This window comes from Sorex araneus, chromosome 6 (assembly GCF_027595985.1).
Source record: "Sorex araneus isolate mSorAra2 chromosome 6, mSorAra2.pri, whole genome shotgun sequence".
Lineage (NCBI taxonomy): Eukaryota > Metazoa > Chordata > Mammalia > Eulipotyphla > Soricidae > Sorex > Sorex araneus.
In genome coordinates, this window is record NC_073307.1 from 102,823,242 (window position 1) to 102,847,919 (window position 24,678).

Below are 24,678 nucleotides of genomic sequence, written 5' to 3' on the forward strand. Positions count from 1 at the left end.
GTCTGCTGATTACCCGGAATTGCCCTAAGCCTACCAGCCTGCAGCACAAATGACAATGTGGTAACACAGAAATTTGCACGGGGGCCCTGAGGCAAAGGCATGTGCACTGCAAGCAGGGGTGCTCAGGCTTGATGCCCAGCACTGGCCGCATGCGCCAAGTGCAGCTGCAGAGGCTCTGCTGTCCAGGACTCCCGCCCAGCAACTGGACAGCACCATGCCCCAGTGAGGTGTTCTCACAGCACACAGTCGCTTGAGCAGCAGAGGGAGAGGGAAAGGGAAAGGGAGAGGGAAAGGAAAAGAAAATGTGGAATTGCACCACAGATGGCTCTCCGCCAAATCTGCCTCTCAACGAGCTCCCGACGTACTGCACACCTGACCTTTCTCACCTGGTTGATCCCAAGTTCTGACATCTGAAAGTGAGCGCTAGTATCTGGACACCTCAGGTGAACTCGCTCCCCCTGATTGGCATTTCCCTCCCAACTGTCAACCCCCGATAAACTAAGAATCTGTAACTGCCCTCTGGCCCTACAGTACACATCCTGCAGCATAGACCTGAAGAAAAGGCCATTCAGCTTGAGAATACTCCTGCTGCGTGGCAGCTAATAGGTTGGTACTGAGATGGGGTAATTTTTTTTTTTTTTTGAGGGGGGAGGCTGCACTGGGTCTGTGCTTAGGGATCCTGCCTGGTGGGACTCCTGCCTGGGGGCAACCTGCGGAGCCAGGAATCAAGCCCCCTACTTGCCGTACTATCTCTCTAGCCTCCAAGATGGGATGAATTTCTATACTACCACAAAGACCCACTTTCGCTTCGAAAACTAAGAGGTGTATGTACTTTCTTAAATCATTACTTTCCCCATATTTTAAACCTGAAAAACCTCTCTGTATATTTTCCACTCAGTCCTTGTCCGTCCGTTCCCCCCTTACCCCCCCATTCTGGGGCCAAACTCAGAGGTGCTCAGGACTTACTCCTGGCTCTGCACTCAGGGAATTGCTCCTGGCAGTGTTCAGAGGACCACATGGGATGCTGCACACCAAATCTGGGTTCACTGCATGCAAGTTGTTGTACTACTACCTGTTGTACTACTGCTCCGGGCCCCCACCTAATCCTCTTGTAGAATTTCCAAGTATTCAATCCAAGAAGTTACCAGAGTCAGAAATGCCGGCTTTGGTACCTACCTTCCTTCAACCTGTACCCAGTCCTTCCAACTTCCCTTCAAGAGACCAGGCCAGGGAGATAGTTCAGGACCAGAGAGCTGAGTTTGATCCCTGGCACTGCACTGAACTCCCAAGCTCCCAGCACCAATGGCTGTGACCCAGGTCACCCTGGCATGAATAAGCCATCTGGCTTGGTTGTGCCCCAGGGCCTCCCTGAGTGCTGCTTGAAAGCTGCCCTCCACCTCCACAGCCACCCCCTTCCAGAGAAACTTCTCAAATAGTGGCTTCTACTATCTCTATTTTGTGAACTTCAGATGGGGTAGGTGGAGGAATTAACCAGCCCTGGCAGTGTTCAGGGGACTGCACGGTGCTAGGGAGTTCAAACCCAGAGCACCTGCAGGCCAAGCATACACTGCATCCCTCCGACCCACCTCCCTGGCCCTACCATCTCTAGTCTCTAAGTTACCGACATTCTGCCCAGACAACAGCAACTGCCTCATAAGTAATCTTCAGGGTTTCATCTAAGCTATCGACTCCTCACCCATGTGTTCTCTACCAAAGAGCCAAAATAACCTTTCAAAGTACAAATCTAAGGGGCCAGAGCGACAGTGCAGCAGGAAGGGCATTTGCTGTACATGCAGCTGACCTGGGTTCAATCCCTGGCATCCCATCTGGTCCCCCAAGCACTGCCAAGAATGATCCCTGAGCACAAAATTGAGGAGTAACCCGAGTATCACTAGGTGTGACTCAAAATCCCCCAAAAAAAATCAAAGCACAAATCTGACAGTGCTGTCTTTCTGTCTTAACCTTCTAGTGTTTTTAGTATAGTTACAATTTTTTATTTGGGGTGTTAAGCTTTCTCTAGTCTCTCTATCTCTAGACACTGACCCTATATTCATGACCAGACAACCACACCAGCTGTACTATCTCCACATCCTCACCCCTCCTCCCACTACAGGATTCTACCTGGTGCACACTTCTCTTCCCACTTCATTAGTTCATGCACAATCCCTGTTCATTTTAGAACAATAGTCCCTTCTTAAGGGATGTCATCTTGGAGAACCGAGACTAGGCCAAGTACCACTCCTGTGGTGTCACAGCATCACAACATTTTCTTCATAATATTAAACTTAAATTTTAAAAAATCTGTGTTTATTACTTGATCATTCATTGTTTGGGGGCCACGCCCAATAGTGCTGAGGGTTTACTCCAGAGTTCTGCCCTCAGGGATCATTCCTAGTGAGCTCAGGGGAACTGTGTAGGTGCTAGGGATTAAACCTGGATTAGCTGTGTGCAAGGCAAGTGCCCGACCAGTTGTACTGTTTCTTTTAACACCAGGGAATAAACTCCACTGGGCAAGGACCATATTTATTTTTGTATTATCTTTGTAATCCCACAGTACCCAGTCAAAAGAAAACAATACTTGTTGAACAGATGGTAACTTCCTGTTGGGTGAAATGGTTAATCCATCTGATGGTCTCAAAGCTGTCTCTCCCAGGGTACACCAGCAATCTGGCTTCCCAGATCTTACAGAAGGGTTCTCCATACATACCAGCCACAGCTGGACATGCGGCCCAGCTCTTTACACGGCTCAGCCCCTCTGTCAAACAGGCAATGCTGTACATGTACAGTCCAGCATTCTTTAGCATTGGAAGGAGGCAGTATTAAGGGTGGGGGCAAACTCACCCCAATAGTCGATGCCATGTAGTCTGCACACATTTCGGCAAAGTCCCGTTCAAGAACTCCATAGTAGAGGCCGTAGAAGAGGAGAGAAATGCCAAAGTCCATGGCATCTTCTGGTTTGATCCTGCGGAGTAAGCAGCATGGCCCTAAGAAAACTACTCTGGGTTACTCTGAATACATGCATACAGTTAGCTGGCTCACTGGGGTGAGTATTAACACATGAAAACAAAATCCAGCCAGCTGCCTGTTTCCATCTGGGCCTCAAAAAGGCAGGCACAGTGAACAGTGAGGCCTAAGCCAGGGAATCCCCTGCTGCCCTTCTTCCCCACTCTGCATCACGGTGCCTCCCTCTTCTGGCTGGCAAGCGCGCCCGGTAACTGCCTAAGGCCCACACTGGTTGGCATCTGTAATCAGAGATTCCTCCCACTGTTGGCAGCTGCTAGACACCATGCAGTGGAAATTTTAGCCTTAAAATTGGCAACCGACTGAGCTGCCTCCCTTCCAATCAGCTACCCAAGCTGAAAGAGCTGAGCCGTCCAGAAGGATGGATCTAGGTGTCACCTGAGAAGACAGTGAAAGTGACCACACACAGGGGCTGAAGAGGCAGCTCAGTGAGCACACGTGCTGCATGTAAAAGGCCCACCTCATGGTTCCTGGAACACTGCCAGGAGTGACCCCCAAGCACAGAGTTGGGAGTAGTTCCTGAGTTTGGCTCAGAAACCAAGTTAAAACAAAAATGAAGCCATATTCCACTTTACCATTCTTCGGAGAATGTCTATTCCAATGGCAAGTGGGTGTAAAGTATGCCATCAGACAGCCCACCTGGACCAAGAGTGGGACAAGGAAGCAGTTTTTTTCTCTGGATATAAAACATATGGTATCTTAGATTCTGTCTTTGTCTCACAAACCCTAAAATATTTGGCCCTTTACACAGACAAAAAAAAGAGTTTGTCAAACACAACTTTGGGGGGGAGAAATTAGTAAATATGTACATATCAGTTATAAAATTTTAAACTGCGGCTATATTCTGTGTTATGTCATCGAAGTTAAATCTTAGTACAATTCTAAATCTCTAACTTACAGCTTTGTCCTTCTTAGTAAACAGATTTGGACTAAGATGGAGTCATTTATAATTCAAAGGCCCAAGAACGTATAATCCTGATATGTTTATTACAAATACTACCTTTGTAAAATAGTTGTACTGATAATTATTTTTGATTACTTGTAGTTGTAAATCTTAGCTGAATTTGTTCATCAATTTTGTAATATTTAACCTATTAATCACTTAACATTTTTTTTTCTTTTTTCGCTTTTTGGGTCACACCTGGTGATGCACAGGGGTTATTCCTGGCGCTGCACTCAGAAATTACTCCTGGCAGTGCTTGGGGGACCATATGGGATGCTGGGAATTGAACCTGGATCAGCCGCAAGCAAGTCAAATGCTCTACCCGCTGTGGTATCGCTCGAGCCCCCACATAACATATTCTTATAACAAGTAGCCTGAGCAATAGCATAAAAATTCTTATTTTTTTAAAGGACTACATCTTGTGGTGTTTAGGACACTGTCCTGGCTCTGTGCTCAGGGATCACTCCTGGTGGGGATCAGATGGGGTACTGGGATGGAACCCAGGTCTGTTGCATATAAGGCAAGCACCCTACCCACTCTCCTATCTCTCCTGCTCAAAACAGTCATGACTCTTAATTCTGATCCCATCCTTATAAATTTTTTGTAAGTAAAAAGAAACCTGCAAACATAAAATAGGTATCTTCAAAACACAATGTAGAATCCTGACTTTTTTTTAAGCATATACGTGAGGAAATATTTCAGTTCTTTTTGACAGGATTCTGGACTTCCTGGATCCTAGCTACTGAGTTCCTATAAGCCCCTTTAATGTCTTTACTCTCTCAGCCTGTACCAGTACTGAAGAAAAACACCCCAAGGGTATGCTCTCACTTTTTAAAGCAGGGCTTGCTCCTTTCAGTTTCAAAGAAAGTCCTGCTTACAGTGTACTAAATTTTGGGCCACTAATATTTTTAAAATTTAATTTGGGGTGGGTAGAGTGGCTCCTAAGCAGTGCTCAGAGGGTATGGGGCAACCTGGCCATACTCAGCTACCTGAGCTCTTGGTTAGATTTTAAGGCCAGATGATGTAGAACTGCTAGTACTCAGCAATGCTGGGGCCCACCAGGGTTACACCCGGCATTGCCTGGAATGAACCAAGTATCAGGGATCAAACTCGCAGCCTTGAATATACAAGGTGTACCCCTACACTTTGTGGTATATCCCGGACCCTGATATGAGCTTATATTTGACTATTAACTGTGTAGCTTAGGGGGCCAGAGATAGGACCCAAGCAATTGAGACACACACCTAGCATGTTTGAGGCCCTGAGTTTGATCCCCAGTACTGAATGATTCTCACTACCAGGTGTAGCTCTGAACACCACTGGATCAGAGCCTGAATTTGTATCACTAGGAGAGGCTGCACCACCCCCTAAGAGTGCTAGGTATGCACCAATTGAAAAAAAAAAACTATGGAGAAATAACACGCAGGTAAGGTGCTTGCCTTACACGCAGCAAACCTGGTTCGATCCGAGGCATCTTATATGGTCCCCTAAGCACCACCAGAGTGATTCCCAAGTGCACAGCCAGGAGTAACCCCTGAACATTGCCAGGTGTGACCCAAAAGCAAAACCAAAATCTAGCTCAGGTGTCCCAGTACAGCACCCCAAGTTTACGGTTCTTCACAACCCGAAGCCAGAAATCTGTATCTCTGTCCTTCTGGCTGACTGAGAGTTCCCCCCAGTCCCAGAGGCCAAGATTTCCTGCCCTCTGACTCAAAATTGGGGTGTCAGGGGGCATCTTATACAATGATAAAATCTCCTGGAAAGCTAATGGGCCTCACCATAAAAGCACAGTCAGACTCTCAGTGGTCGTACCTAGACCCAGTACAAAGACTGCTGGACTCAGTCTGGTGAGAAGCCCACATACCCCGAGAAGCAGAGAGCAGGGAAGAGTGCAATTTAAATGCCTACAGGTCTGTTTTCTTTCTTTCTTTTTCGGCTGTTAGGCTATACCTTGCCATGCCTGGGGCTTACTCCTGGCAGGGCCCCAGGACCCTCTGCAGTGCTGGGGACCACAGCCAGGCTGGCAGCATGCAAGGCAAGCAGGTTATGCAATCCTAATGAAGTTGGGAGAGCAGCCATGCTAGAGACCAACACTACTTCTCCATTACACAAAATCTGTTCACTACATTTGGACTAACTGGCATACTCTCTTTATAAGGTAAGCTGCTAGGAAAGATAATCAACGGCCTGGGATTTGGACTTTGTACAAAGTGGGGCATTTTTGTCCCTTTCAGCACAAATCACGGACAGTTCCCCCATTGCCCCAAATCTCCTCTCTTGGGTGCTTTGTGCCCCTTGGACTTGCTACAGGAAGGATGGGACTAGTCTCTTCTCCCAAACACCAGCAAAACCAGAAATGAAAGGTACTTACTTGAACAGTAAATTCAGACCAAAGAGGGTAAACATGACAGCCATGTAGCCAACGATGCCAGTGGCGTAGCTGATTTTATAGATCAGTAGGAACCATTTATAAACCAATCTGGAGAAAGGAGAGAATGTTAGCACAGCCAACACAGGAACATTGGACCCAGTGGCATATGGACCATAAGTATCCCACACTATTAGAACAATGGGGACACCAGACACTGTTCTTAAGACTTACTGAGCAACTGCACCTACGAGACAAAGCGGGACACTCCCTAAACGCGCAACACTTCCATACACCAGACTTTCCTGGTCTCAGACCAAGGGAGAAGAAACCTTAAAAGGTGACTTCAGTCTCAAAGAATGAACACAGATGACTCCACACAGTTATGGTATCTCAATTTACACGAGCTGACTAAGGAATTAAAAAGTAACAATAGTTTTGCTACACGATCAGAGAGAACAGAAAGGTAAGCCTAGCTGTGGGGCTTTTGTTGCTTTTTTTTTGTGGTATGCTTCATACATGCAAGGCAAATGCTCTATACTGAGCGACATTTCCAGCCAAACCAAGCTATTCTTAGGAAAGAAAATTCAAGGAACAGTGAACCAAAGTTGAAATAGCCATACGCTTTCTGTGTGTGTGTGTGTGTGGGGGGGTTACCTGGACGTAGTCTGAAAACTGATTTGCTCACACCCACAAGCCAATAAGGAAATGAGTTTCCTTCTGAAGTGATTTATTTTTCCTTCCTGGAGAAGGAGTACAGAGAGAGGCACTCAAAGGAACAGCTTCCTGCTCTGGGTCCATGTGAAGATGTGGGCTAGGGGAGGGTACAAATGGTCTTCCTGTGGTGGCCTGCTCCCTCGGAAGCAGGGAAAGGCAGTGTGAAACTGGTTAAGCCCACTAAGTAGAGAAGACAGTTCCATTAAGACACTAGAGCCTTTGAAATGCCATGGAAACACAGCTCTGATATCAAGAGCCACTGCTCCACTTGTGATAAGAACTAAAAAGCAAGTTAGCAATTTTATCAAACAACAAGAACATGCCTGCCTGGTGCCTGAGGAGCGCCCAGGCGCTGCCCACCCTGCTGAGCTCCTAAGAGAAAATGCAAGGCCTCTGCTGGAGCCTCCTGTGGCTAAGCACGGCCAGCCAGAGGCCCCGGACATCTGAGGGCCTTCAAAGCCTCGGTGACTGCACACAGCTCTGCTCCCGTCACACAGTCCACAGGGGACTGAGAATTCTGGCATATAAGTGGCATCTGAGGTGGAAGCTGGAGCAGTTTAATGACCTAGTAATAGTAACCCCAAATAAGTCAAAGCCTCTCTCTGACACAAAGTTTATTTATGAAATGGGGAAAACCCACGCTGCCTTTCTCACTAAATCACACACGGTCCATTTCTTAGTGCATATAATGCATGAATAAATGTGGATGTTTAGGAAAGTGCCTTGAAATTGTTTGCGTTTTGGGGGGCTGGGGGGCTACCACCAGCGATGCTCAGGAATTACTCTGAGAGTTGCTCTAAAAACCATATGGGATGCCTTAAAGACCACCAGGGATCGAACCAGGTGGGCTGCATGTAAGGCAAGAGCCCTACTCCCTGTACTACCGCTCTAGTCCCAATGCCTTGAAATTGTGAAGCACTATGAAATGCTGTTATTATTTTCAAAATCCTCCCATGTATATAGGGCACATTTAGAATCATCTTTTTTTTTGGGGGGGGTCACACCCAGCGATGCTCAGGGGGTTACTCCTGGCTTTGCACTCAGGAATTGCTCCTGGCAGTGCTTGGGGGACCATATGGGATGCCCGGGATCGAACCCGGGTCAGCCGTGTGCAAAGGCAAACGCCCTACCCGCTGTGCTATCGCTCTGGCCCCTAGAATCATCTTAACTAGAATTTAATCTGTAACCAGTAACTTTGATAACACTTTTTCCTTGGGATCACTCTGTGTCAGCAATTATCACGTCTTTAGAGATAAAGAAGGCAAAAGACTCAGGAAGGCGAAGTAATAGAGGCCACATAAGTGACAAGGCTGCGGTTTGCAACCTACATCCCTCAGAGCCTGGAACAGGCTACAAAAGTAAAGTGAATTCCCGCAGCTGTGGAGAGCAGACCGTACTGCCCCTTGAAGACAAAGTCTCGCTTGCACAAAGAAACCAAGCAGGTCAAAGAAAAACCTGCGGTGAACTGGAACATCAAGGGATGGGGAAAAAAGAGTGACAAATGACCTAGAAGACTAGACCAGGGCAGTCATCGCTCTGAGACTGGCCAAGTTTCCTGCACCACGCCACTCACAGCACCTACCTACTGCAGGGACACGCTGCTTGCCTGGCCATCTCCTCAATTAAACCGAGCATTCCTTGAGGGCCGGGACCATGTCTTATCCAGCTCTGTTTCCCCAGCACTCAGCACGGGGCCTGACACAAAGCAGGTGCTTGTTGAATGAATGAGAAAAACCTCTCTCTCCCCCTTGCTCTTTTTTCCCCACTCAAGTTCAGTTGTTCAAGACCTCACAAGCTGGCTGGAGGATCACCAAGAAATGCATTTGGCTGAAGTACAAAGAATTATACAGGCAGGGGCTGTGTTGTGCCTCAAGGAGGTGAGCAGCCGCCGCAGGGTGCAGGGGAAAACTGCAAATGTACTGAAAATTATTCATTCAACAAAGCTCTGAGTGGATTGGTGCGTGACAGGCCCTGTGGTCGTCTGGGTATACTGGAGTAAATAAAATGAACGTGGTTCCTGGTCTCATAGTCACAGTTTAGTGGGGGAGAGACTCTCAAAGTAATATTTAATTACAGATTGTGTAACTAAATCTGAAAGAAAACCAGAGAACCCTAAAAAAACTAGAGATCAGAAAAGGGCTCACAGAAGAAAGTAACACTGCCGATGAGACAAAATTACCAGGATTTGCTTACCTATTTTGCTTAAATTTAATACAGACCTTCATGTAAAAAGCCCAGGAAATATTTGGGAATTTTTAATCTATGAATGGGGGTGAGGTAAGTATCCCCACCAGCTTGTTTTGGTGGGGCCCTGTGCAAAGTGCCCGTGTCTGACCAAAAATGTGGTACTTTGGGTCCAAACCCACCCTCTTCCCGTACACCCCAGCCCGTGAGCTTTGGAGACCTAGCCTTTCCCCACTTCCTAAACTCTCACCTGGGGGTGGTCTGTACTAGAGGTTTTCTGGTGGCTCGGAAGGTGACAAAGGCTGTGACAGCAGAAAACAAGATCCAGATCACTAGGAACCTCCACCAGTGCAGCTTCACTGTGAAATAGAGGGGAACAACCCACATCTGAAAGAGGGTCACCATCTGAAACACAAACACAAGCACTTAGTCCCGGCCAGCTCCCTCACGGCTCTGTCCAGTCCTGGGGCAGCCTGTGTCTCCCACTCCGGCCAGTGCCTCTCCTGCATTCCTGTTTACCACGAAGCCAGGAGCCTGGGTCCACACGTGCCTCCTTCCTTCCATTCTCCCCTCAACTGTCCATGTGGAAGGCTCTTTCCTCTCTGCAGAAGCCCTTGCTACCCCTTGCTCGGCAGGCTATAGTTACTACCACTGGCAAGCAGCCGCCGCAGGGTGCAGGGGGACCACACGGAGCAGTGCGGGGGCTTGAACACATGATGCTGTGCAGGCCAGACATGTGCTCCAGACCTGTGATCACTCTCCCCGGCCCGTCAACCACGTTTCCGGTCTCCCTGCATTCTTCACCTGGAGTGGCATCTCCACTTCCCCTACTACAGCCCCTGCATTCAGACTAAGATCCAGTGTTCTTAGAGCAGCTGGCGCATTCTTCACCATACAGCCCAGAACCATTTCAGGGGCCACCTGCTGCCTATAGTCAGCTGACTGGCTCAGGGTACAACACCCCTCCCACTCACCTCTGCTGACATCCAGGATGCCTCCTCGGGCTCCCAACTGGACAGGAGGTGGCTGGACTCTCTGGGGTTCCCTTCCTCCCAGCATTAAAAAACTTATCTACTGCAAGGAACTACAGTCAAATCTGTGCCCCCTGGAATGTCAGCTCTTAGGGACCGGTGAGACTGGGCTGCATCTCTTTACTGTGCTAGGAAACTGCCCGGAGCAAGACAGATCCTCAGTACCTTTAGATAAATGGGAGTGAGATTAGCATGCAGGAGAGAAGCATGTTTGATCTGGAGAGTGCCTATTTCACTTTCTCCTCCTTACACTTGTTAGCTGCAGAATTCTAAATAAAAAACAATTCTGAGGTTTGGCCAAAAATATGGAATCAACTGAAACGTCTGTCACAAATTTGTTTTTATTACATATGTTGTCATTTTGCTCACTAACCTGAAGCTTCTTTACTAAGGAAGGACATGGCAGTCAAACTTTGGTCTCCTGCTTTCAAGGCAGGCACTCTCCCTCTGAGTACACGCCCCACAAACTGAGGCATGCAAGGGTTAGCTTGGCAAAGAACTCTGTTACCATTCTCAAGCCGATAGGGAGTCTGGCGCCATCTGGTGGCAATACCACGCACACATATTTGGTTCAATATGACAAATAATTGGGTGTAGCAAGCAAAGCAGTGAATACGAAAAACATGAGAAATAAAAAATTAACCCATTTTTAGATTTCTAGCACTAACCTATAAACTAAAGCTGAAATAAAGGCTCAAATTCTCATGACAAAACATATCCAACTACTCAAGTTTTAAGTGTGGACGAAGTGGCTTCCTAGTGGCTCATGTGAAAACAGTTCACAAATCTCTAGGGAATATAGACCCCCAGGGCTGCTGCCCAATAGAAGGAGGATCAGAATACAGCAGACAGCGACTCTACTATTCCTACCTGCTGTCACACATACAAGGACCACGCTGTGTAAAGGATAGTGACACATGAGCATGAGCAGGATGACTCTGGGTCTGGAAACCAGTTACATAAGGAACACTGTAGGCTCCTAGATGTCAGGCCTGAAGGAGACTATGGGAAGGTGTGGCTGTCACCTTTAGTTACCTCAAGATGGTCTACCCAGAGGCCCTACCCACACAGCAGGTATATCCTGCCTGTGGCCTGGGAAGACCCCACACACTGCTGGGCAGAAACTCGGCTGGCTGCTTCCTCCAACCACACCCTTGGCAAATGGTCACTCTTCCTACACGGGGCAGGCGGTCCAGTGGCTAATAGACGTGCTAGATCTTGCCTGAATAAAATCTTCCTTTCTGTCCCTTCTGCCTCTAGGTCCAACTCTAGGCCTTCAGCAGAGTCTCGAGTAAATGCACTCCCTCTTAAGACACTCTCCTAAAACCTAATAGAATTATGTCTGCCTTCCTGTTTACTCCTTCTAGAGAGTCAAAGCAATACTTAATGAGCACTAAGCAGAGCATTTACTGGACATTAAAAGACTGAGAAATTCAGAGAGAAATAAAATAAATAAATAATGAATAAATAAAAGAGGCAGGCGGGGGCGGGCAGGAAGTGATGGGAGGGAAACTGGGGACATTGGTGCTGGGAAATGTACACTGGTGGAGGGATGGTGTTGGAGCACTGTATGACTGAAACCTAATTATGAACAGCTTTGTAAATACCTATCTCACAGTGATTCAATAATAAAACCTTAAAAATAATTTAAAAAATAAATAAAACCTCCTCAAAACTTTTAATCTAAACATTATAAGCACTATGATGGAGTAAGTCCCAGTAGTGAATACAAATACATGGTGTGTGTGGGGAGAGGGGACCAAGGAAAGCTTCCTGAAGTGACCTCTGATCTCTGTCTCGAAGGCCAGCAGGAGCAGGTAAGAAAATCTCATGAAGGACGTTTCTGCAGGAGGAAACAGGGCATGCTTGGGAGCACAGCAAGTGTTTCGAGAGACATGTGAGAAACGAACCTGATGAGGGGGGCGAGGCTCAAAGGAGGCAGATGTGTACATCACATCTGAAATGCTTAGTTTTGTTTTTTAAAATTATATTCTGAGGATTAAATCTTATCTTTCTCAGACACAGGAATTAGAACCCCTTTATCAACATAGGTTCTTAGCTTTTTTTAGCCACATGCAGGAGAGATGTCTTGGTCTGAGCAACAGCTCGAGTACTCCAAGAATTTCCAGGTAGGAGATTTTGCCATTCACCTACTCCAGGAGAGAAGAGCTGTTCAGGGGGTAGGAGCTTAGACAGAAGTACTATATCTGGCAACACAGATGATGAAAGCTTCTCCTTAGAGATGTTTAAAAATAGGATAGCCACTTTTCCAGGAATAAACTACTCCTTCCCCTAAAATCCCTGAGGGAGCTACAGAGTAAGTATTATTGTTCTGAATAATTTTGAAAACAGAGAGAAGCCAAAAAGTTTAAGTCTGGCCTTGTCTAGATTTCTAGTCCAAGTTTTAAACATTTTGTTGTTTTGTCCATACACATAAGTTCAAGGCTTACTCCTGTGTGCACAGGGATCACTCCTGGCAGATCTCAGCAGACCGTATGGAGAGTTGGGGACCGAACCCAGAGTGGCCACATGTAAGGTAAGTGCCCTACCCGGAGTACTACATCCCTCCAGCAGCCCTCAAGCTCAGGTATGTTTGGTTTTTTTTTTTCTTTTTCTTTTTGGGTCGTACCCGGCGATGCTCAGGAGACCATAAGGAATGTTAGGAATCGAATCTGAGCTGACCGAGTACAAGGCAAGCTACTGCTGCACTATGGCTTCAGCCCTCTAGTCCAGCTTTTATTTCCTAAATGCTACCTCTCTAATATCACACGCAGAAATTTTTTGGGGGAAATCCTGGAAAAAACTAAAGGAGACAATGTAATATAAAGAGCAAAAAGAGGGCTTGAGATGTGATTCAATGGTAAAGAATTTGTCTTTCAGACCTGAGGCCATAGCATCCCAAAAATGATTCCAGTGGTTCTCCTGTTTGGCATCTGTGATACCAATAGTGTTCACTCTTCAGCATGCCACAGCCAAACCACAACAAAGAGTTGTGACTTCCAGGGCCAGAATCATAATATAGTGGGTAGGGAACTTGTCTAGTATGCAGCCAACGTGGATTCAATCCCCGGCATCCCGTATGGTCCCCCAAGCACCACCAGGAGTGAATCTGGAGTGCAGAGCCATGAGTAACCCCTGCTTATTGTTGGATGTGGCCCAAAAACAAAACAAAAAAGTGTGAACTCTAGCACACCATGAGCGTATGTGTGCAAGCAACACAACCAAAGCGTATAACCCCCAGTGAGCATCACAAACAAAAAGCAATCGAGAACCACAACCAAGTGTGGGACCTCTGCAAAACAAACATGAGCAACACAGCTCTTCAGGTATATGATCTCTGGAGAGCACCACAATTAGTTGTGTGAAAACCACTCCAAGCGTATGACTCCCCAGGCATTCAGAAACAACAGCAAAAGGAAATGAAAGGCAGGCGGTGGGGTGGGGGAGTGAATATGAAATGGTTTTTTTTTTTTTAAATGTATAGGCTAGAGAAATAGCTCATGTTTTGCATGCAGGAGGCCTGGTTTGATCTCTGGTACGACCGGGTGACCCAAATAAAACTGAGTACAACTCCCTGAATACTAAGCCAGGAATAGCCCTGGAGCACTACAAATTATGGGCCCAAAACAAAACAGAAAACAAAAAAATGAAGATAAAAAATTTTAAAAGCTGAATATAAAAACAACTAAAATCTGGGCTAGATATAGTACAAAGAGCAGAGCACTTGCCCTGCATGCAGTCACCTGGGTTCAATCCCCAACACCCAATATAGTCCCCTGAGCCAGAAGTGATCCCTGAGTTCAGGGCCAGGAGTAAGCCCTTGAACAGCATCAGGTGTGGCCCCAAACAAAAGTGAAAAAGAAAAAAACAACCCTCAAATCCAAAGAAAAGATGGGAAGACAAAAATCATTAAAAGAAAATCCAGGGGAAGGTCAAAACCAGAAAATGACTGGGAGCTGAAGAGATAGCAGAGCATGTGGGGCGCTTGCCTTACATGAAGCCGACCCAGGCTCTATCCCTGGTTCCCCATGTGGCTCCCTGAGCCCTAAAGGAATAATCCCTGAGTGCAAAGCCACGAGTAAGCCCTGAGCATTGCCAGGTATGGGCTTTGCCACCTGCCCCTCCTCATTTTTATTTTTTAATTTAAAATTACCAGTGCAAAAACAATTACCCAAATAGCTCAAGAGAAAGAGTACTTTAAGAATCAGACTGTGACTGGTCTGGCTCTCCAAAGCAATGTTCATGTACACCGATAACAAGTCACTGCAGGACTCTGCACTTGGTTTACTAACATTTTTTAAAAATGAAGTTAAAGCTAAATGCTAAACTTATGACTATCTTTAAAAGTTCCAATGAGGGACCGAGGAGATAGTACATAGCCGACCCAGGTTTGATCCCCGGCATCCCATATGGTCCCCTGAGCACCGCCAGGAGTAATTCCCAAAGTAACCAGGAGTAACCAGAAGTAGCTCCTGAGCACTGCCAATTATAAACAAATAACGATAATAAAAAATTCCAATGAGACAGAAGAAAGTTTTTTCTTAACACCAACAGATATTAACTGCAAGCACTTTAAAAAGTATTGTTGCTCATGTTACTGTTCCTGCAAAGAACATTTAGATAAGGAATTTAAACACAGAAAACACTAGGATCTATTCTCAAGAGCTAATTTCAACGAAATTTCTCTTCCTTTCAGCTGAAGCCTGGCTAGACACCTAACCTGCCCATAAAGTTCCCGAGTTTTCTGGGAAGCCAGTAGGTTGCCAGACTTCTCCTAACTGGTGGCAGGCAACACCCACAGAGCCCAGATCCTAGAGTCTTGGGGCAGTGTTTCTCAACAGGGATGATTTGGCTTCCCAGGCAATATCTGGCAAAGTCGAGAGACATTTTTCGTTGTTTTTAGTTGTCACAATCGAACAAAGAATTGTGCTGGCATCTAGTGGGCGGAGGCCAGGGACATTGCCATTAAATATCCAATGCACAGCCCCCAGGAAAATAAAGAATTAGGTGGTCCAAAATGTGAATAATCTCCCTCACAATAAATATGACATAGAACAGAATCAGTGTTTTTGACTCAGTGGTTATGATGCCCCCGAAAGGCTGGGCCACCAACCAGCACTAGAGAAGAACTGTAAACCTCATTTATTCTGAGAAAATAGCCTTATTATTCAATTCCATTATGGTTTAGCTTGGTTTAGTAAGTTTTCAAAAGCTCTGCCAGATAATCTCAAACATTTTGCACTGCTTTGTAGGGTCAGTCTGTCATGTAACAATCTCCAGGGAGGTGTTCGTTTTTTGTTTTGCTTTGATTTTTTTCAAATTTCCATTCCTCATCCATAAGATATTTTAATGTATACAATACATGCATTTTGGTTTGACTATTCTTACGCCCTAGACTGGGTTTTTTGTTTTCTTGTTGGTTTTGGGGGTCCACATCTGGTGATGCTCAGGGGTTACTCCTGGCTTTGCACTGGGAATTATTCCTGGTGGGCTTGGGGGACAATATGGGATGCTGGATATGGATACCAAATCCAGGTTGGCTACAAGCAAGGCAAGAATCCTACCTGCTGCGTTCTCTCTACAGCCCCAATAAATGTATTTTTAATGTATTAATTGGCACTGTGTTATGTTTCTTTTTGTTGTTTTATCCCACTCAGCACTATGGTATTTGTTTTTGTTTTTTGGGTTTTTTTGAATCACCGTGAGATACATAGTTAGCACTGTTTTTAATGTCCACAAGTTACAGATGGCAAAAAAATATCTTAAAAAAGGTAACAGTACAGTTAAACCTCTTTCAGCTAGAGTGTAAACTGCTGTTAACTTTTTTGATGGGAAATGAACCCAAATACATTTATAATTAAAATGTGCAAATCTTTTGGAGCGAAGATAGTATAGTGGGTAAGACACTTTGCTTGCATACCACTGATTTGATTCCTCGTACCATGTATAAGACACACACACACACACACACACACACACAATGTATCTTTTGGGGCTGGAGCAATATAGTACAGAGGGTAGGGAGCTTGCCTTGCACATAGCTGACCTGGAAATAATTTCCAGATTTCCAGTACACTAGGTCCCCTGAGGCCCCTAGGAGGGATCCTTGAGTGCAGAGCCAGGAATAATCCCTGAGCACTGCCAGGTGTGGTAAAAAAAAAAAAAAATCGCCCTCCCCCCCATTATAGGGGCCAGAGTGATAATATAGTGGGTAGAGAAGGTAACTGCTTTGCATGCAGCTGAGTGGCCTTTGGTCCCCAGCACCACATATGGTCCCCCAAGCACCACCAGGAGTGACTCCTGAGCACAGAGCAGAGCAGAACAGCCCAATATCTCCCAAAAAGGGGGAAAAAAAAAGTTTAGAACTAGATGGTGGCAATAGCTGCAGAAATGTATAAACAAACTGAAAGCCACTATATCATAAGCTTTAAAACAACTTTAAAAGGTGAATTTGGTTATATGAAATTAACCAAATAACTGAAATTTTTCTATTCCTATTCCACATAAAACAGGGATGCAGACAGGATGCAGGCAGGGATGGAGAAATAATACAGCAAGTGAAGCACTTGCCATGCACAGGTATGGTCCAGGTCTGATACCCAGCATGACACACTGTCCACTGAGCTTCACCAGGAAGTGATCTGAGTACAGAGCCACGAGTAAACCCTGAGCAGAGCCGGGTGTGGCCCCACCACCTCAAAAAATACAGAGGCCATCTTGATGACTTGAGCGTTTTCTCTTAAAAGTGGGAGTAACAACAATCATGAACAATTACTTTAGAGTTTATAAAACACTTTGCCCTACAGTCTTAGATAATTCTCACAACTCTTCTTTTTTTTTTTTCTTTTTGGGTCACACCCAGCAACACTCAGGGGTTACTCCTGGCTCTGTGCTCAGGAATTACTCCTGGCAGTGCTTGGGGGACCATATGGGTTGCCGAGGATTAAACTCAGGTTGGCCATGTGCAAGGGAAATGCCCTAGCTGCTGTACTATTGCTCCAGCCAATTCTCACAACTCTTGAAGTAGATATTATCACCTCGCCTTGAAGACTAAAATACAAAACAAGAGGGTCAAAGTGGAATAAAGTCATATGGATAAGAAAAGGGAGAGTGGGTTAATCAAGCCAGACTATTCTGACTCCACTGTATCACACTCACTGTCTCTAAGGCAAACACTTCCAAGTTCTGCAAGCTCAGAAAAGGATAGAAGCAACTGTTCTTCTAAAGTTGTATTTTAATTAAGATGGAAAAATATTCCACAGCACACAATCTAATAAAAATTTAATAAAAACAATGTAGAATACTGCTTATTTCCTCTCCCTATTTCCTAAAAAAGTGTATGTTTCTCAGTGTAATACAGGTTATAATGCTCACAACAGGTCTCTCACAAAAAATGAAGTCCAGTAGAGGGCATGCAGTAGAGTAATAAGATCATGCATGTTCCATGTAGAACTGACTTCAGTGGGTTTGAGTGACATTTCCTTTATTAGAAGTTAATTGTGAATGACACACCGGTGGTTTTCTAACACTGATAGTCCTACAGAGTTCCTGTGAAGGACCAGAAACAGAAGGCTAAGTGGTCTCCTGTTTTCATAGTAGGTTTTCCTTAAGATACTTGTAGAAAGGATTTTGCAGTTAAAAAATACGTACTTACTGAAAACCACTGCAGTATATTCAGATTTCCTTACTTTCTTCAGTACAGATCTGGGCCAGGACTGGAGAGATAGTATGAGTAGGATGTCTGCCTTACATGTGGCAGACCCAAACTCAATCCCCAGCTTACTATATGGTCCCTCCAGCCTGCCAGAAGTGATCCCTGACAGCAGAGCCAAGAGTAAGCCCTGAGCACCACTGGGTGTACGCTACCCCATCTTCCCCCAAAATATAAGGTCACAGATAGTGCAGAGCACACAAGTTGTATTAGGAGATAGTGGCCTCATTACTGGTACTGACCTTGCCTCACCCCAAGCACTGCTGGGAATGGTCAAACTATTCCTCCCACAATTTAAAAAGAAAATTCCAATTTTATCCAATTAGACTTATTCTAAACAGAAACACAGAAATGCTAAAGTGTATGTGGGGGGTGGGAGGTACTTACTCTACATTTGTTTTTTGAGTTTTCTTATTTTTCCAGCTTCAATGAACCACTTAGGGAACCCCCATTTTACAGAGGAAACATTGCAACTGTACCCTGCAACATGTGACTAGTCTCGGGCTATTGACAGAATAAAGAACAGCACCGAGGGACTCAGCTGTTTAGACAGTGCACAGCTAGGAAAGCCTTGGTGACTTCTGGTTATTCCATGCACTGTGATATGAAGGTACAGCTGTCCATTTCATTAGCCAGTGACATATGGAATTTAGGATAGCTAATTAAGGGCACAGATTAATTTCTCCTCTCTTCAGTTTATGTTCTAGACTGTCCCTTGGTGGTAAACTCTTTCCAGAGGCAACATATGGGACAGAAAGAATGAAATATAAAACAGGAAGACCTGGATTCAAATCCTCTCTCTTTACATCTCAACTCGGTCTTAGTTTGCTCACTGTACTTATATCATGGACTATCAGGAGGATTAGATGAGATCATGTAGCAGTTCCCATTCTGTGGGCCACAGATCCCTGGGCATCTTTGACCAGGTTACAAGAGGTCTGAAAAAAAAAGCTTATATAGAGAATAAGAATCAGTTAAGGGTTCTGACTGACAGCCATGGAATAAAATCACCTGGCTATCATTACTGAAACAAAGTAGTCTTTTTTCTTTTTTTTTTTTGGTTGAGGGTAGGGTGGGGTGGAGGTTGGGCCACATCTGGTGATGCTCTAGAGTTCGTCCTGGCTCTGCTCAAAATATTATTCCTAAGTGTGCTCAGGTGGGATGCGGGGACCAAACCCAGGTTGGTCGTATGCAAGGCAAGCACTATCACTCAGGCTCCAAATTACTTAGTCTTTATGTCTCAGTTCCTCATGGGTAACTGGAAAAAACAGTACCTGATGGATTATTGTCAGAACTACCTAACTCTATATATGTGAAGTTTTTATAAGAGTGGCCAGAACAGTAAAAATTAAGTAAGCATAATTGTTACTGGATATTATATGCATATTCTTTCAAAGCACAACTAACACGTATTCATGTATTCTTTCAAAGTACAACTACTACAGTGTGAGTGTAGTAGTAATTTTTTTTTTTTTTTACCTTTATAAACTATTAAGAGTGGGGCCAGAGAGACAGTTCAGCAGATAAGGTAGTTGCTTTGTAGTAGGCCAACCTGGGTTCGATCACCAGCATCCCCTATGGTCTCCTGAGGACCACCAGAATTAACTCCTGAGTGCAGAGCCAGAAATAACCCCTAAGCACTGCCAGGTATGGCCCAAAAATAAAAAATAAAACAAACCAACAAAAATGCTGTCAAGAGTTAAAAAGGCAAAAAACTTCTAATAGCTATGAAAGAATCCAATGTATTGTCATGTCCCAATCAGGATTGCTGAATCTATTATTTCAATCTTTTCGGTTTTATTTGAACATAATTTTTCCCCAATATATATTCTATCCTAGAAAAATTTCACATGCACTTGAGAACAACCTGCATTCTGCTACCATTGGATAGATAACTGCATGCTTTGGTTCAACTGGCTTTTAGCATTCAAATCCTCTACCAGCCATTGATCTTCTCTCTGATTGTTCTATCCATTATTGAAAGCAAGGTACTAAAATCTCCAGCTATTATGTAGAACCATTTCTCTTTTTAAGTCTACCAAGTGTGTCTGTACAATGCCTGGGATCAAAATTATGTCCTCATAGGTGTGCGGCTACCACTGAGCCATATCCTAAGCCCAATTCTATCAATTTTTGCTTCATGCAGTTTTGGGTCCTTATTATATATACATATGACTATATGTAGATTATATATGGTTAAATATATAGCTTATGAAAATACATATTGTACATTATATAATAAAATGTATAAAAAATATATCCTTTATAACAATATATTATACATATTATTACATATAACAATGTATATATAACAACACATATTGCTACGCAGATATGTTTAATATTGCTATATCTTCTTAATTTATTTTACCTTTTTATCAATATGTAATCATTATGTTCTTTGCCTCTTGTAATCTTTTGAGATTTAAAGTCTATACTGCGGGGCCACAAAGAGAGTTCAAAGGGCTGAATGCAATGCATTGTGTGTGAGAGGCCCAGATTCAATCTCTGGCACCACATGGTCCCCCAAGCACAACTTGGAGTGACTTTCCACGTATTGAGCCAGGTGTAGTCCCCTAACATCACTAGGTCTGGCTCAAAATATAAATACAAACAAAAAATATATACCCGGCAGATAGCTCAATGGGTTGGGTGCATGCTTTGCATGCAGAGGGCCTGTGTTTGATCTCAAGCACTGGATGGATGGTCAGGGGAAAAAACACCACTGAGGGTGACCCTGTGACAGGACCAGAAGAATCCCTCAGCACTGCTGGGTGTGTCCTGAGAGCCAAAATAAATATCAGACAATACAGACTTTTATTAAATTATTAAAAGTCATTTTGCTTTCAGGCCACATCTGGCAGTGTTCAGGAGCTACTCACAGCATGTGCTGGGAAAGGGGTCACTCATGCCCTCTTCATACAAAGCAGGTGCTCAGCCTATGAAGCTATCACGCTAGTTCTACTGTCTGATATTTAATAGCCACCCCCTCTTTTTTGGTTATTATTTGCTTCAAGTATATTTTTCAAATCTTATCTTTTAAAAAAACTTTTGGGGGGTTGGGGGGCTGGAGTAATAGCACAGCGGGTAGGGCGTTTGCCTTGCACGCGGCCGACTCGGGTTCGATTCCCAGCATCCCATATGGTCCTCTGAGCACCGGCAGGGGTAATTCCTGAGTGCAGAGCCAGGAGTGACCCCTGTGCATTGCCGGGTGTGACTAAAAAAAAAAAAAAAGCCCAAAAAAAAATTTTGGGGGGCTGGAGCGATAGCACAGCGGGTAGGATGTTTGTCTTACACGCGGAAGAGCTGGGTTTGATCCCCAGCATACCATATGGTCCCCTGAGCACCGCCAGGAGTTATTCCTGAGTGCAGAGCCAGGAGTATCCCCTGTGCAGAGATGGGTGTGACTCAAAAAGCAAAATTAAATAAATCCTACCACCATTACACCTTTCCAATACCATATTTTGGATGTTTCCATTCCGAACCCCAATCCCTGCCCCAAAGCAGAACCAAAATAATATATTTTGTATTGTTTGTTATGAAATACTGCTGAGAGTGCTAGAAAAAAGTATCCTTAGAGGAAAGAGTATGAGAATTGTTATATTTCATCCAGGGGCCATTAAACCCTTCTATAAGAGATCACTAACAAGTTAAAGGTTGAGCCTTGTGTGTTTTTTATATATGTATCTGTAAAAAAAAAAAAAAAATGTATTTCCCTCTAAGATTGGTTGCCTCCTACTTTAAACCCTATCAAATGTGGTGCAGTAATCCTGGAGTACAATCCTGGAGTACAGGTAGAGTCTGTTTTGAAGTATCACGTGGCCACAAATGCAGCCCCTCAGTCCAGGAATAGGTGCACTCGTGGGTCATGCTCAGCCGAACATGTGGAGAGTGGCTGTGAGTGTGGTTGTGGCTGAGTTGTAGAAGTTTCCAGCTGCTGGAGCTGGGTTCCTTGGGGTGGGGAGGGGTCTCACTCCAGGGCACCCTGAGTGAAACAACCTGACTTGGGGTCTGGTAGCATGGTTATGGTGAGTGTCACATTGCTCCCTTCTGGGAGAGTAGAATATGTGATCTGGGTGGCTGATGACAAGATTATTTGGTGCCAGCCAGAGGTGGCTTGCGGGCTTGACTGCTGGGTACAGGCAGGGGGATCTCCACACCCAGTTCTGTTGAGCCTAGGGTTCTCAGTCACAAAGTCCCACATGCCTGGGTTTTTCTAGGGATTCACTCATGGGTGAGGTTCGCCCGAGTGTGTGGAGAGCGGCCATGAGCATGGTGATGGCTGAGCTGTGGAAGTTTTCGGCTGCCGGGGCTGGGTCCCTTGGGGTGGGGAGGGGTCTCAATCAACCTCCTCAGCACCCCTTCCCTGCCCCCAGGGAGCCCCACTCCACTGTTATCTTTAATAAATTTGGGTCTATCTAAAAGTGAGTCTCGGGGCTGGAACAATAGCACAGAGGGTGCTTTGCACTCGGCAGACCCGGGTTCGATTCCCAGCATCCCATATGGTCCCCTGAGCACCACCAGGGGTAATTCCTGAGTGCAGAGCCAGGAGTAACCCCTGTGCATTGCTGGGTGTGACCCAAAAAGAAAAAAAAAAGTGAGTCTCTTAGAGGAAGCATGTGGCAGATATTTTTGGTTTTGGGTGTTGGGGGCGGGGGGGGGGGGTTGGACCACACCCAGTGGTGCTCAGGACTTACTCCTGGCTCTGAGCTCAGGACTCAGGGATCACTCCTGGCAGTACTCAAGGGCCATATATGTTGCCAGAGACCATATGTGGTGCCAGGGATTGAATCCAGGCATGTCACATGCAAGGCAAGAGCTTAATCTATTATATTATCTCTTTAGTCCCTGGATAGTGATTTTTTAAAAATCTGATTTGCCAATCTCTGCCTTACGAATACAATTCCTTTATATTTAATATCATTACTGATAAAATACTTACCCTTTTCATCTAGCTATATGTTTTTATATGTTTATGCTTTGTTTTTTTATTTCTTCCATTAATGCCTTTATAAAACTAACTTAAGTACTATATAAGATTTACTAGGGTTAGTCTTCCCTATCAAATGACCACCCATCCCTCTATTTCAACAGTTCTGATAAATGTCTCTTCCGCAAGTCTGTCCAAAACATTTAAAAAGGAGAGTCTACCTTCTCTGGACATAAAACCTAAGGTCTACCCTGGTTTTCAGCCTCTGAATCCTTTGCTCTTTAAACACACAAGTATCATACATAATTTGGCATTCCATCATAAAGTTCATTATTACTGTTCAGTTCTCTGTCAACATGCAGCCTGGGTTAATCCTCACATACTTGGGCAGGAACTCTTGACTGGCAGGCAAAGAAATGAGAGGAAAAGTAGCTTACATTGTAGGAGCGGGGATGCCTCTGCTTCCACTGTACCAAGAGCAGCTGGGCCACCACCAAAGTAGCAATGAGGATGAGGACCATTTCTGCATGCATGGCTTCATGGCCTCGGTGCTTAGCATGCATGCGTGCATGCTCAATCCTGAAAGCCAAACAGAATGGGTGAGCCACGTTAGGGATGGTGAAATGGTAAAGGGGCAGTGCTCTCCAGGAAAGTCCTACCAGTCCATAACTCAGACATATTCTTGAGCTTTGCATCTGCAGGGTACTGTGCAAATTCAGGGCTTAGAAAGATATGGGTCAGAGAGGACGAGTGTTGGGAGCAAAATAGGGTATATATGGGTCTCAGTCACCAACCTGTTACTGGAGTTAAATGGGGAATCTGCTGCCTGAATGGTAAAACAGCTAACACTTTTCCTATAGCAAACAAGAGGTCTCAGAAGCCCGTGTCACTGCCATTTCCATCCTATTTCAACCTATCACTAGAAACAGAAAGTAACTTAGAGAAAACTATAGTTGTAAAGCTTCAGACCATATTTATGGCACTGAAAAAGAAGTAACATTGCAAATGTGTGCTGATTCCAGAGCTAGAAAATGGCTCTATTTGTCCTAAACTTGCTTTCAGAACCAAAGATCTCAAAGACTAGTTATACCTGGAAAATTTAAGATCATGTCAATTCTATAATAATTCCTCACCACCAGCAACTACAGGTAAATAAACCCCTGAGAACTCAAGGAGATTATAGCTGGAAACACTATTTAATCTCTAAGGAACACTGTCTGGTCCTAAAGCTTTGCAGCAAGTGATTCCCCTGGCCAATAAAAATAAACTTCCCAGAGAAACAAACCAGGCCTAGAACTTTGAGTCAGTCAGTCAAGGGAGAGGAATGAGAAAGGAGTGAGATGGAAAATTAAACACAAATGCAGCCTAGAGTCAGGAGCTCGTCTATACTTTCTACAAACTTGGTGTTCAGGGATGAAGGGAAAAAACAATGTAAATAGTTTCTTCACAGAATCCCCCCAAAACCATGAAGGCCTAAACAAGAACTAAACTGGATGAAGATTTGTTAGATAAATGAAAAAGCAAATATAGCAGAAAGTTAACTGTAGAGAGGCCCATAGTGATAGTACAGTAGGTAGGGCATTTGCCTTGCATGTAGCTGGACCAGGTTCAATGCCCAACATCCCATATGGTTCCCTGGGCATTGCCAGAAGTAATTCCTGAGTGCTGAGCCAGAAGTAAGCCCTGAGCATTGAATCGCTGGGTGTGACCCCCCCCAAAAAAAATAAAAAGTAAGTTAACTGTAAAATATAAGTGCTGGGATGTTCACTCTAC

At 44.8% G+C, this 24,678-nt stretch overlaps 1 protein-coding gene across 1 annotated transcript in view; it reads right to left on the reverse strand.

Annotated features, from left to right (window-relative positions):
- The window catches only part of RNF121 (ring finger protein 121), a 72,454-nt gene that overhangs the window by 9,860 nt on the left and 37,916 nt on the right, over positions 1-24,678 (reverse strand). Inside the window, exons 3-6 of the mRNA XM_004618212.3 lie at positions 23,343-23,484; positions 9,484-9,638; positions 6,336-6,443; positions 2,842-2,962 (exon numbers count right to left, since the gene is read on the reverse strand). Coding sequence (XP_004618269.2) covers positions 2,842-2,962; positions 6,336-6,443; positions 9,484-9,638; positions 23,343-23,484 — 526 coding nt within the window. The remainder of the gene's footprint in view (positions 1-2,841; positions 2,963-6,335; positions 6,444-9,483; positions 9,639-23,342; positions 23,485-24,678) is intronic.